The sequence below is a fragment of the Heptranchias perlo genome, chromosome 10 (assembly GCF_035084215.1).
Source record: "Heptranchias perlo isolate sHepPer1 chromosome 10, sHepPer1.hap1, whole genome shotgun sequence".
In the NCBI taxonomy this organism is placed as follows: Eukaryota; Metazoa; Chordata; class Chondrichthyes; order Hexanchiformes; family Hexanchidae; genus Heptranchias; species Heptranchias perlo.
In genome coordinates, this window is record NC_090334.1 from 21,058,539 (window position 1) to 21,071,057 (window position 12,519).

The 12,519-nt window shown below is 41.1% G+C and overlaps 1 protein-coding gene across 2 annotated transcripts in view; it reads right to left on the bottom strand.

Annotated features, from left to right (window-relative positions):
* LOC137326328 (cysteine-rich motor neuron 1 protein-like) overlaps positions 1 to 12,519 on the bottom strand; it is a 272,715-nt gene that overhangs the window by 38,650 nt on the left and 221,546 nt on the right. For both annotated transcript variants that reach the window (XM_067991313.1, XM_067991312.1), the window contains one exon: positions 84 to 212. In XM_067991313.1, coding sequence (XP_067847414.1) covers positions 84 to 212 — 129 coding nt within the window. The remainder of the gene's footprint in view (positions 1 to 83; positions 213 to 12,519) is intronic.

Here is a 12,519-nt window from a genome sequence, read left to right on the forward strand (position 1 = left end):
GAAGATTACATTTATGGACTCAAGAGGTTCAGTACTTGGTAACTCAAACCTTTCTGGCATTCTGAAATGATTGGAACACTTACTAGGTAGGCAATGGCACATCAAACATCCCTTCTGATCTTGCACAAAGCCATATGGGCAGTCTTTCTCGGTCAAGGTACAGTTTATCAGTCTCTCGCATAGTGTGGGACTAACGGTCCCGTAGCTCGGCTCTGTTGGAATTGAAAAAAAGAAAGCTATTTTCTAAATGAATATTGGTCCGTATGGCTCCACAAAATCATAACACACATCTTCAATACTGTACATACACCAGGTTATCTGCCATATGTGCTATCAAAGCACTTATAAAATTATTTGTTCTCACAATGTGGGCGATGCTGGCAAACCTGCATTTTTATTGCCCATCTCTAGATGCCCCGAAAAGCTGCTATGGGCCTTCTCATTGAACCGTTGCAGTCCTTGTGGCGATGGTGGTCCCACAATGGTGTTGGGCAGGGAATTCTAGGATTTTGACCCATGAAGGAACAGTGATCGATGTCCAAGTCAGGATGATGTGTGACTTGGAGGAGAACTTCTAGGTGATGGTGTACCTATGATCTTACTGCTCTTGACAGGGAAAGGACACAGAGCTAGGACGTGCTGTTGAAGTAGTTTGGCGAGTTGCTGCGGTGCAGCTTCACAGTTACTAATGAAAGGTGAACTCCTCTTTGGCTTCACTAAAAATGCATTTAATTTAAATAAATACTGGACAATATTCCTCATTTACCAGGCTTTGTGTGGAACCCTGAAGGAAGATCTATACTTACCCATTAAAACAAAGTACATAAGTCTGTCCTGTACAGCACCTCTGGCACCCTCTCTCACCCAGTTATCAAATTTACGAATTAACTACCACCAGCACCGACACTGATAGAATATATGTAAAAACTCAAACACCAGCTATAATGCTATGTCAGTTATGTGATTCCTCCCCTTCCTTGTCCAGACAGCTGTGCTTCAAACAAGGGCCTAATGATGTGTGGTTGGGAACTCGGGTTATTCTTCTGCACGTGTTGTTACAAATGTAGAAACTGTCACAGTAAGAGTAATGTGGTTAATTATATTGTACTTTTGCCTCCAAATTGCTACCTATATACTAAAAAAATTGGGTTTAATTTCTCTGGTCATTAGTATGAGTGAAAAAGGTATCCCCCTTTTATACTTGCTCATATTAGCAGCTGTAGGAAAATATAGCTGAATTCCGAGCCTGAAAATTACTGTGAGCAAGGTTACCACACAAACATTTAACACTCTTGTGTATCTCTCTGCTATTTCGATGGAGGTATTTAAGCCGTTTATTTTAAATGGGTGAAAGCCTCAGTTGAAGTAGCAGAGAGAAATTTGGTATGAACTTTTAAGTGCCTGTATGGTAATATTGTTCAAATTAATTTACAGCTCCAATGTCTGGAAGCCGATTTATAAAGGAGTGCTCCTTTAAGGGATCTGGATTTGCACATTGTGAAACTGACACTCAGATGATGAAATGCACCCAGATGAGACTTGGGTCGAATATTTGTTATGCTTGATCCACCACTATTGTTTGAAATGTTTGTCAAAACGGCACTGATTGCAAGGTTATAATCCAGTTTGTCAGATGGAATGCACATCTGCTGTGCATTGAAAAAAATCACGGCAAGTATGCCTCTTCTGAATTTGAAGCTTTCTTCTAATAACTGGAAAGACTCTCACCTGAAAGAGCACTGAAAAATTTAACCAATGAAAAGGAAAAAAAACGTGAGATTTCATTGACAGTAAAAAGGTTATGTCCAACAGGAATTAAGACAGTTACAGCCCTTGCAAGAGAGGGCTGCAGAGACAGTGTAGTGCCAGGTGTTTGATCCGAAGTGCAATAAATAAAATGGATAATTAAGATTCGTGAAGTGGCTATTGTCCTCCCATTGTTACCTGCTCAGTAAATTTTTACACCGTTTTTTGGTAAACAATCACCGTTAAATTCAAAGAACAGAAAATGCTGGAAATACAGAGTAGGTCAGTCATCACCTGTACAGAGAAGAAAAGTTATTGATCTTTTCGGATATGTAACCCTTCAACGGAACTGAAGACTGAAAGGGAAACAATGTTGGAAAAAGAGAAGGGGAGAGAGAATCAACAGGTACTCCAATCACAAGACAGGGAGTTGAAAGGTTGAATGATCTGCAAATTGCTTAATAGAAGCCTGTTAAGATGATATAAAAGATTAGTAGGATGATGATGACGCATAAAAAAGAAAAAAATGTGGCCCCCCCCAAATTTTTTTTTGGTACAGAAATGGTGTAGTTCTGGTGTCAGGGACTGCAATTTGGTGTACAAGTCAGATACAACAGAGTTATACCTGTTCTAAAATACATACTAAATTCTGGTAGAATCGGTCGCTGGCACAAGATGTGTCTGCAAAGTGGTGTACGTATACAAATGACAGGATAATGAGGGCCAAAGCTGCTGTCCCAGAAATTCCAACATTCACATCAGAACTGTACCTGATTTACACTTGTAGAAGACGAGTAAGTCACCTGCACACCTTGTCAAATCAGGAAATGGTTGAGTTCCCAGGTTTCGAATGTCCGCAAGCTTTGAAGCATCAGCTTTGACTGAAGTAATTTAAAAAAATCTTTTCTCATCTATGCAACTAAGATTCTGCAAGCTACTTTTCAACACTTTAAGGTTTCACCCATCTCTCGTGGAGGAAGAAGAAATGACTGAGGGACAAAGACATACGAACATACCGATTAAAAGCAGGAGTAGGCCATTCGGTCCTTTGAGCCTGCTCTGCCATTTGATAAGTCATGGCTGATCTGATTGCAACCTCAACCCTACTTTCCCATCTACCTACTATAACCTTTGACTCCCTTGTTAAATCAGGAATCTATCTAACTCAGCCTTAAAAATATTCAATGACCCTGCATCCACCGCTCTCTGGGGAAGGGAGTTCCACAGACTCAAGACCCTGAGAAAAAATTTCGCCTCATCTCCGTTTTAAATGGGAGACCCCTTATTTTTAAACTGTGGCTCCTAGTTCTAGTCTCTCCCACATGGGAAAACATCCTCTCAGCATCTACTCCCCTCAGGATCTTATATGTTTCAATAAGATCACCTCTCTTTCTTCTAAACTCCAGTGTATACAGGCCCAACTTGTCCAACCTTTCCTCATAAGATAACCTCCTCATCCCAGAAATCAGTCGAGTGAACCTTCTCTGAACCGCCTCTAAAGCAATTATGTCCTTTCTTAAATAAGGAGACCAAAACGGCACACAGTATTCTAGATGTGGTCTCACCAATGCCCTATACAACTGTAGCAAAACATCTCTACTTTTATATTCCATTCCCCTTGCAATAAATGACAACATTCCATTTACCTTCCTAATCACTTGCTGTACTTGCATACTAACTTTTTGTGATTCATGTACGAGGACACTCAAATCCCTCTGTACCTCAGAGTTCTGCAATCTCCATTTAAATGTACTTCCTTTCTTTTCCTCCTGCCAAAGTGGACAAATTCACATTTTCCCACATTATAGTCCATCTGCCAAATTTTTGCCCACTCACTTAACCTACCGATATCCCTTTGCAGACTCCTTATGTCCTCCTCACAACTTGCTTTCCTACCTACCTTTGTGTCATCAGCAAATTTAGTAACCATACATTCGATCCCTTCATCCAAGTCATTGATATAGATTGTAAATAGTTGAGGCCCAAGCACTGATCCCTGTTGCACTCCACTCATTACATCTTGCCAACCTGAAAATGACCCATTCTTGCCTACTCTCTGTTTCCTATTAGCTAACCAATCCTTTATCTGTGCTAATATATTACCCCCTACACCATGAGCTCTTATTTTGTGTAATAGCCTTTGATGTGGCATCTTGTCAAAAGCCTTCTGGAAATCCAAGTACACCATATCCACAGGATCCCCTTTATTCACGTTGCTTGTTACTTCCTCAAAGAACTTTAAATAAATTAGTCAAACGATATTTCCCTTTCACAAAGTTGTGTTGACTCTGCCTGATTGCAATGAGATTTTTGAAGTGCCCTGCTATAACCTCCTTAATAATAGATTCTAGCATTTTCCCTATGACAGATGTTAAGCTAACTGGCCTGTAATTTCCTGCTTTCTGTCTCCTTCCTTTCTTGAATAGAGGAGTTAAATTCGCTATTTTCCAATCTGATGGGACCCTTCCAGAATCTCGGGAATTTTGGAAAACTAATACCAATGCATCTACTATCTCCGCAGCCACTTCTTTTAAGACCCTAGGATGAAGTCCATCAGGACCTGGGGACTTGTCAGCTTTTAGTTCTAATAATTTTTTCAGAACCCTTTCCCTGGTGATTGTAAATGTTTTAAGTTCCTCTCCCGCTTTCATCTCTTGATTCACAATTATTTCTGGCATGTTATTTGTATCCTCTACGGTGAAGACGGATGCAATATATCTGTTCAATTCATCCGCCATTTCCTTGTTCTCTATTATTAATTCCCCAGACTCACTCTCGAGAGGACCAACGCTCACTTTACTTATTCTTTTCCTTTTTAAATACCTATAGAAGCTCTTACTATCTGTTTTTATATTTCTAGCCAGCTTTCTCTCGTACTCTAATTTCTCCCTCATTATTTTTTTAGTCAGTCTTTGCTGTTTTTTATATTCTGTCCATTCTTCTGACCTGCCACTAATCTTTGCGGAATTATATGCTTTTTCTTTCAATTTGATACTATCTTCAACTTCCTTATTTTGCCACGGATGGTACGTCCTTCCCCGAGAGTCTTTCTTTCTCACTGGAATGTATCTTTGCCGAGTGTTATGAAATATCTCATTAAATGTCTGCCATTGAATCTCTGACTTATCCCTTAACCTAATTTCCCAGTTCACTTTAGCCAGCTCTGTCTTCATGCCCTCATAATTGCCCTTATTTAAGTTTAAAATACTTCTCTTAGATCTACTCTTCTCTCCCTCAAACCGAATGCGAAATTCAATCATAGTGTGATTACTGCTACCTAGAGACTCCTTTACAATGAGGTCATTAATTAATCCTGTCTCATTTCACATTATCAGATCTAGAATAGCCTGCTCTCTGGTTGGCTCTAGAATGTGCTGCTCTAAGAAACTGTCCCGAAAGCACTCTATGTAGACTAAAATCACCCATGATTATTGCTGTTCCTTTCTCACAAGCCCCCATTATTTCTTCCTGTATACCCCACAGTGTGGTTACTGTTAGGGGGCCTATAAACTACTCCCACAAGTGACTTCCTGCCTTTACTATTTCTTATCTCTACCCAAACTGATTCTACATCTTGGCCTTTAGAACTAAAGTCATTTCTCTCCATTATACTCATGTCATCCTTAATTAACAGAGCTACCCCTCCACCGTTTCCTAGCTTCCTGTCCTTCCGAAATGTTAAGAACCCTTGAATATTCAGGTTCCAGCCTTTGTCATCTTGCAGCCATGTCTCTGTAATGGCTATCAGATCATACATATTTATTTCTATTTGAGCTGTCAATTCATCCATTTTGTTATGAAATGCTACACGCACTCAGATACAAAGCTTTTAGTGCTGTCTTCTTACTATTTTTGCAACCTCTAGCAAGTACCCTGCTTCTTGCAGTGCTATCATTGCCCCTTTAAGCAGCAGCAGGTTTTATAGCTTGCTGCTGCACCAGGTTTCTGCCTCTCCTCAGGAATTTTTAGTTCCCTCAGGTTTTTCCCCCTTCCCTACCAGCCAGTTAACACCAATTTTGAGCCTAACTCCTGCCTATTCCCCCTCCCCCTCAGAATATCTGAGACGCTGCAGGCTATGGTTACGCAGCCTGCACACCCCTCAGTATTTAAATTTATGCTGAGGGCAGCACCATGCCCTAAAGGTGGACAGAAGTTCCGGTCTGCCTCAGTTCTGATGGCACAATGGCGTTGTCAGAGTTTTGGATCCTATGTATTTCCAGAATTTGCAGTTTGTTTCTTTTTATTTCACTGTTAAATTCATCTACTCTTTTTCTTCAATTGTACCACCACATTTGTGGACAATAGAGTTTTTATTCTGGTTCCTCAGGGAACAGGACACTTGCACATAAATTGTATAGAGATATAATACTAGGAACCAGCTGCTCTTCGAAAGGCAGCTGGGGATGAGCAAAAGGCTAGACATCAGGATGTTCCAGTAAGAATCATTTGTTATTATGATTATTTTGAGAGATTTAAAAAAAAATAATTTCCTCCCAGTTTCCGGGGATACTTCCCAACCAGCTTTGTCTCCATGCCCTTTTCACAAAAGGCATTTTTTTTATATCTCTTTCTTCACATTTACTTTCCTGTGGGAAAATAAAACAATCTGTGCTAACAATTCACCTTAAGTGTTGACATTTTAAATGGCAAAATGTCTCTCCTATTAAAGTCTATGGAAATGGGGCTGTTAACCATCCTATTTGTTCATCTAAGTTTAACACCTATAGTTCTGTCTGTTAACTAGCAATGAAATTGAAGGGATGCCGACCGGATTTTTTGAGACATCAATCTATTTCATTTGAAGTCATGGACTATGATTACACAAAAAGAGACAAAATGATAGAAATCTGAAATTAAAAAAAAATACAGAAAATGCGAACAAAAATGAGAGCGCAACCTACTGACATGGGTAGGGAGTTGGTTAGGAGGTAGGGATAATGGGTATGTACTCAAATTGGCAGGATGTGACTATTGTTGTCCCCCAGGGATCTGTAATGGAACCTCAGCTTTTCATTATATTTATAAATGACTTAGACGAAAGAATAGAGAGCCATATATCCAAATTTGCTGATGACACCAAGTTAGGTGGCACAGTAAATAGTGTAGATGGGAGCAAAAAGCTGCAAAGGGTCAGATATGGATTAAGTGAATGGGCAAAACTGCGGCGGATGGAATTCAACAACAACTTGCGTTAATATTGCACCTTTAAAGTAGTAAAACGTCCCAAGGCGCGTTATAGGAGTGTTATCAAACAAAATTAGACACCGAGCCACATAGAGATATTAGGACAGCTGACCAAAAGCTTGGTCAAAGAGGTAGGTTTAAAAGGAGCATCTTAAAAGAGGAGAGTGAGGTAGAGAGGCGGAGAGGTTTAGAGAGCTTCGGGCTTAGGCAGCTGAAGGCACGGCTGCCAATGGTGAAGCGAAGAAAATCGGGGATGCGCAAGAGGCAAGAATTTGAGGAGTTCAGAGATTTCGCAGGATTGTAGGGCTGGAGGAGGTTACAGAGATAGGGAGGGGCGAGGCCATGGAAGGATTTGAAAACAAGGATAAGAATTTTAAAATCGAGGCACTGCCGGACCATTAGCCAATGCAGGTCAGCGAGCACAGGGGTGACGGGAGAACAGGACTTAGTGCGAGTGAGGATACGGGCAGCAGAGTTTTGAATGGGCTTGAGTTTACAGAGGGTGCAAGGTGGGAGGCTGGTCAGGAGACCATTGGAATAGTCGAAGCCTAGAGGTAACAAAGGCCTGGAGGAGGGTTTCAGCAGATGACGAGCTAAGGCAGGGGCGCAGACGGGCGATGTTACGGTGGTGAATATAGGTGGTCTTGGTGATGAAGATGATGTGGGGAAGTGTGAAGTCATTCACTTCGGCCCCAAGAAAGTGAGATTGGAGTATTTTCTGAATGGTGAGAAGCTAGGAGGAGCAGAGAGATTTAGGAGTTCAAGTACAGAAATCACAAAGCTAGTGGATAGGTACAAAAAATAATTAAAAAGGCTAATGGAATGTTGGTCTTTATCTCAAGGGGGCTGGAATACAAAGGGGAGGAAGTTGTGTTACATTTAGAGTACTGCGTTCAGTTCTGGGCTCCGCACGTTAGAAAGGATATATTGGTCTTGGAGTGGGTGCAACACAAATTCACCAGGATGATATCGGGGCTAAAAGGGTTAAATTATGAGGACAGGTTGCACAGACTAGGCTTATATTCTCTAGAGTATAGAAGATTAAGGGATGATCTAATTGAGGTGTTTAAGATGATTAAAGGAATTGATCGGCTAGATTGAGAGAAACTATTTCCTCTGGTGGGGGAGAAAGGGGGCATAATCTTAAAATTAGAGCTAAGCCATTCAGGTGTGATGTTAGGTAGCACTTCACCACACAAAAGGTGGTGGAAATCTGGAACAACTGCCTCCAAAAAGCTGTTGAGGGTGGGTCAATTGAAAATTTCAAAATTGAGATTGATAAGATTTTTGTTAGGCAAGGGTATTATGGGTTACGGAACCAAGGCGGGTAGATGGAGTTAAGATACAGGTCAGCTATGATCTAATTGAATGGCGGAGCAGGCTCGAGGGGCTGAATGGCTGACTCCTGCTCCTGTGTTCCTTTGCTGGAAATGCACAGAAGCTCAATCGGCAGCTAAGAGAAAGACAGGATAATGTTTTGGGTGAACTGGAATGGTCTGTTTCAGATAAGTCTCTTTATAGGACTGACTAAAACAGAACAAGGGAATTCAAAAGTTTAGACACGCTAAGCATTTTAACAAAAAGGCAGCTAATGGGCTTAACAGCCTGTAAATAGATTTTAAAATACCAGAGAGTGGTGTAAAGTACTGTATAACACACAAAGGTCCTCTCAGTCAGACACACAAAGGTCTTGGAAAGACAAAGAGCGAGTTAAGCATGGAAGAAAAAGCAGCAGAATATATCCAACAGGAAAACTGGGGAAAGAGCAATGGCCTTCAATTGTCATAAGGCTGAAGAATGCTCAGGATGAAGATGAGATACAAAGCCTGAAGGTGGTTGGAGGAATCCCAAAGATAGAAAAATTAGAAATAGAATAACAGGGGAGCGGTTAAAAACTGTGCGGAACTTAGAAACACAGGTGTTGTTTTTCTCTCAGCGTGAGTCTGACCGGTCAAACAAAAGATGCTAGTTATATCCCAAGTTACGTTCAGGGCTATTTCCAAAGTATGCTTCTCTTACACAAAAATGTATCACTGTGAAAATGTTATTTTTACCAGCCAGATCAATAATCCTTAATGGGGAAAGAAACACATCTCAACCAAATAGGTCATTTCCTCAGTGTGTTCCATATCTTCTTAGTGAGCTTGAAGAGAGCCCCAAAGAAACCCAAGATTGAATTAAAACCCAAAGAAGAAGTTGGAGGTGGAGAAAGGCAGAAAGATAAATACAGCTGAACAGAACCAAGACAAAAATACAGAAACTAGACACAGAAAGAAACACAAAAAGGACGGGCAAAAACAAAAATCTGAATGTAATGGAAGCAAAATGAAGGAAAAGGTCATCTTGACTAGAGAAAGTGATTTTAAAAGATAGGACTACCTTTATTTCCGATTTGAATTACTCCCTGCTTTCAAGGAAAGGAGGATTCCACTTGCTTTTTCTTCCAAGTTCTGAGAACACCCTCAAATACATTAAAATAACCATATCCTGAAAAAAACTGGGTGCATTTCATAGTTCACTGCTACTTTCTCCTCCAAAAAAACCGCAATTTGTTGCACTTTAGATAAGATTTGGCTAAAGTGGATGTCATTTGAATGAATCACACTGGAACCAGTAAAACATTTACAAATTTCATCAGGTTTCGCTAAACAGACATAACTTTTTAATGAGATAAAGATACTGGTGATTTTAATGAGTTGATAATACCTGGCTCAACATCACAAAATGCACTGTGTCAAATACAGTCGGTAGATTAAAATATTTGTATTACATTACGAGTTTACAGATTTATACTCCAATAAGCCAGACTAATTTTAATTTCCCATCTGATTAAACAACAAGTAACTAATTTCATGCTTGATTAATTTTCTTCAGTTGGTCTGAACTGGTGTTTGGCACAGTGCAGAAAAACAGCAACATTCCCTCTAGAGAACCATGCTTTGAAAAGTAGGAGATCTGGCAATGCCTGTAGGAGTTCAAAACAGAGTTCATATTTCTGGCATCAGAACTTAAGAAGCAACTGCTGTAGGTCAGGGAATTTCAGCTTTCTACTAGATTTCAGATTAAGTCACCATTGTGGAACATCTGCATCTTATACTTGTAGCACTTTGAACAAGGTAATTCAACCTATTGAACTGTTTAACAGACACAGTGATATAGCAAGGGAAGAGTTTCTTATCTGTGATTTATTACTTGCCTCATCTGCAGTAAGCAATGTCAAATAACTACTATTGGCCTGGCTGCTGTATCCATTCAAATGCTAACCTCACTGAGGCAGCGAGTGACTGTTGCAATAATTTATGCCGAGCTCATTGTTGCCTAGCTACTATATAGCTTTTTTTTTTGCAAACAGTAGAGCTGTACTTCACATTTTAAATGATCTCTTCCAATACAAAGCAAATAGGGTTCATAAATCTCTAAATTGCTACAAAGAAGTAGAATCATTATATGAATATTCTATACATAGTGCTTAAAGGGCATGGAAAGTCTGGTATTGTTCAAACTACTCCTTCTTTGCCTTTGGAAAAGTGTGTACATAAAAATAATTGATTTTTAAAAAAAATTCACAAGGAACGATGGTATAATTTCACTATACACAGCAACCTCAGCAGTTTTTACTCTTGTATTGGAATATTGGAATTGCTGGACAAGAAAGGGCCAAGGTCCATCGAGTTCACCTTCTACCACCCTGGTTGACTGTTGTTGTATTGTTACAAGTTGGTTTAGTGCTGCAGTGGTCTGAATAGTTATGAACTTAAATACAAAAAGAACTGTTTTCAAAAGTTTGTTTCCCAACCCTGCAAATACTACACAAGTCAAGGTTGCACAATATTTGCAGAATTTCAATCATAATATAATAGAAAAGTTGAAAATAGCAAATATCAATCTGGCACAAAATGTAAGCAATATTATGAGAATATATTTGGATGTCGTCTGTTATTCTGGTGTCTTGGTGTCTACATTTCATGTGTTCACTGATAGTTCTTGCACCAGAGTTCTAACTAAATGGAAGTCATGTTGAATCGCAGAACTTTGACTAACATTTTTTCTTTGCTAGCCAAGTGTTACCAGTTCTTGGCTAAAAATCAAGAGCTGCAGGCAGAAGACTGGTCAATTTTGGAGGGAAAGGGAGGGAGGAAGTGCAATGGAAAATATGGCAGACTCTCACAAATCATTTGCTGCATCCTCCTGTCTGATCACAGAGCAGGAGTGATGACTGTTATACATTATAAAGCCCAAATGTTTCCTTGATTGAAGAAGGCAAGGAGGATGCGGCAGAAAAATCAGAGAAAAATGGTCATTTTTTAGGATAGGCAGAACAGATGTATGAAAAATTACTATGAAACAGTTCACTTACATAAATTACATCATATGCACCTACAGCAAAATATAAACATAGTGCACAACAGATGGAAATTTTAGTTTACGAATTCTATAACAATGTTTCCTCTTCTATAAGCAGCAATTCTCCAAATAAATACATCTCCATCTTTCTGTCTGCTGTCCAGTTACTTGAACAGCACACAAGGGTATCAGTCAACACATTACCATTTCCACTAAGCACAGTCCAAACATGACTGCAACTAATATCATTTGGCAGCTCGTAACACTTATTGAGCCAACGGTACCAACTGTGCAACATGTTCTAAAGGTCACAGAGCTTTGCGTTTGGACCACAAACAATATGAATATTGTTATTTTGAGTATCTCTTCCTGTCAGCTGATTGAAGCCCCATTAAAAAGGAATTGACAAAGAAACCAATATAATGTAGACTGGTTCAAGAAGTGTTGTTGCCCAAAATTAACTTGCACCAAGGCCAAATTTGACATTAGGGGCTCGAATTTAGCAGGCCTGCGGGTTCCCAGCGGGTGGTCCTCCGGGAGCGTCGAAAACGCGGAAGGGTAATTGTTCGCGTCCCCCACGCGATCGCGGGATAATTGGACCCATTAAGGCCTGCTTCCGGGTTCTGCGCTCCCCAGCTGCGTGCCGGCCGGCTGCGCATGCGCAGTACCGTCGACGCGATGTAGGAGCTCCAGTTAAAGGGGCAGTCTCCCAAAGCCCCTCCTGCTGCAAGCAAGAGGTCTGGGAGAATGGCTCAACCAAGGGGAAAGGCTGCGCCCCGTTTTTCAGATCTGGCACTGCAGCTGATGCTGGAGGGCGTGAGGAGGAGGAGGGAAACACTCTTCCCTGAGGATGGGCGCAAGTTCCCTGCCGCCGCAACCAGGAAGGCATGGGCAGAGGTGGCGGCGGAGGTGAGCAGCAGGGGCAACACCCCAAGGACTTGGGAGCAGTGCCGCAAGCGCTTCAATGACCTGACTAGGTCTGGCAAGGTGAGTACACCAACGCACCCTCCCACATCCCGTCCCCACCATCACGCCAAGCAGATCACAACCCCCTCCTGCACAGCCACCACTGCGCTCCATCAGCAATCCTCACAGCCACTCATTCACCATCCTCGCCGTGCACGCAAGTACCCACCGTCCCTGACCCCACCCGAACACTACCACACACCCCAATCCCCATGCAATGGGATGGGCACATGGCCCACACTTCCTCCCATCCGTTCCGCGCCACGCTCAACCCAACCA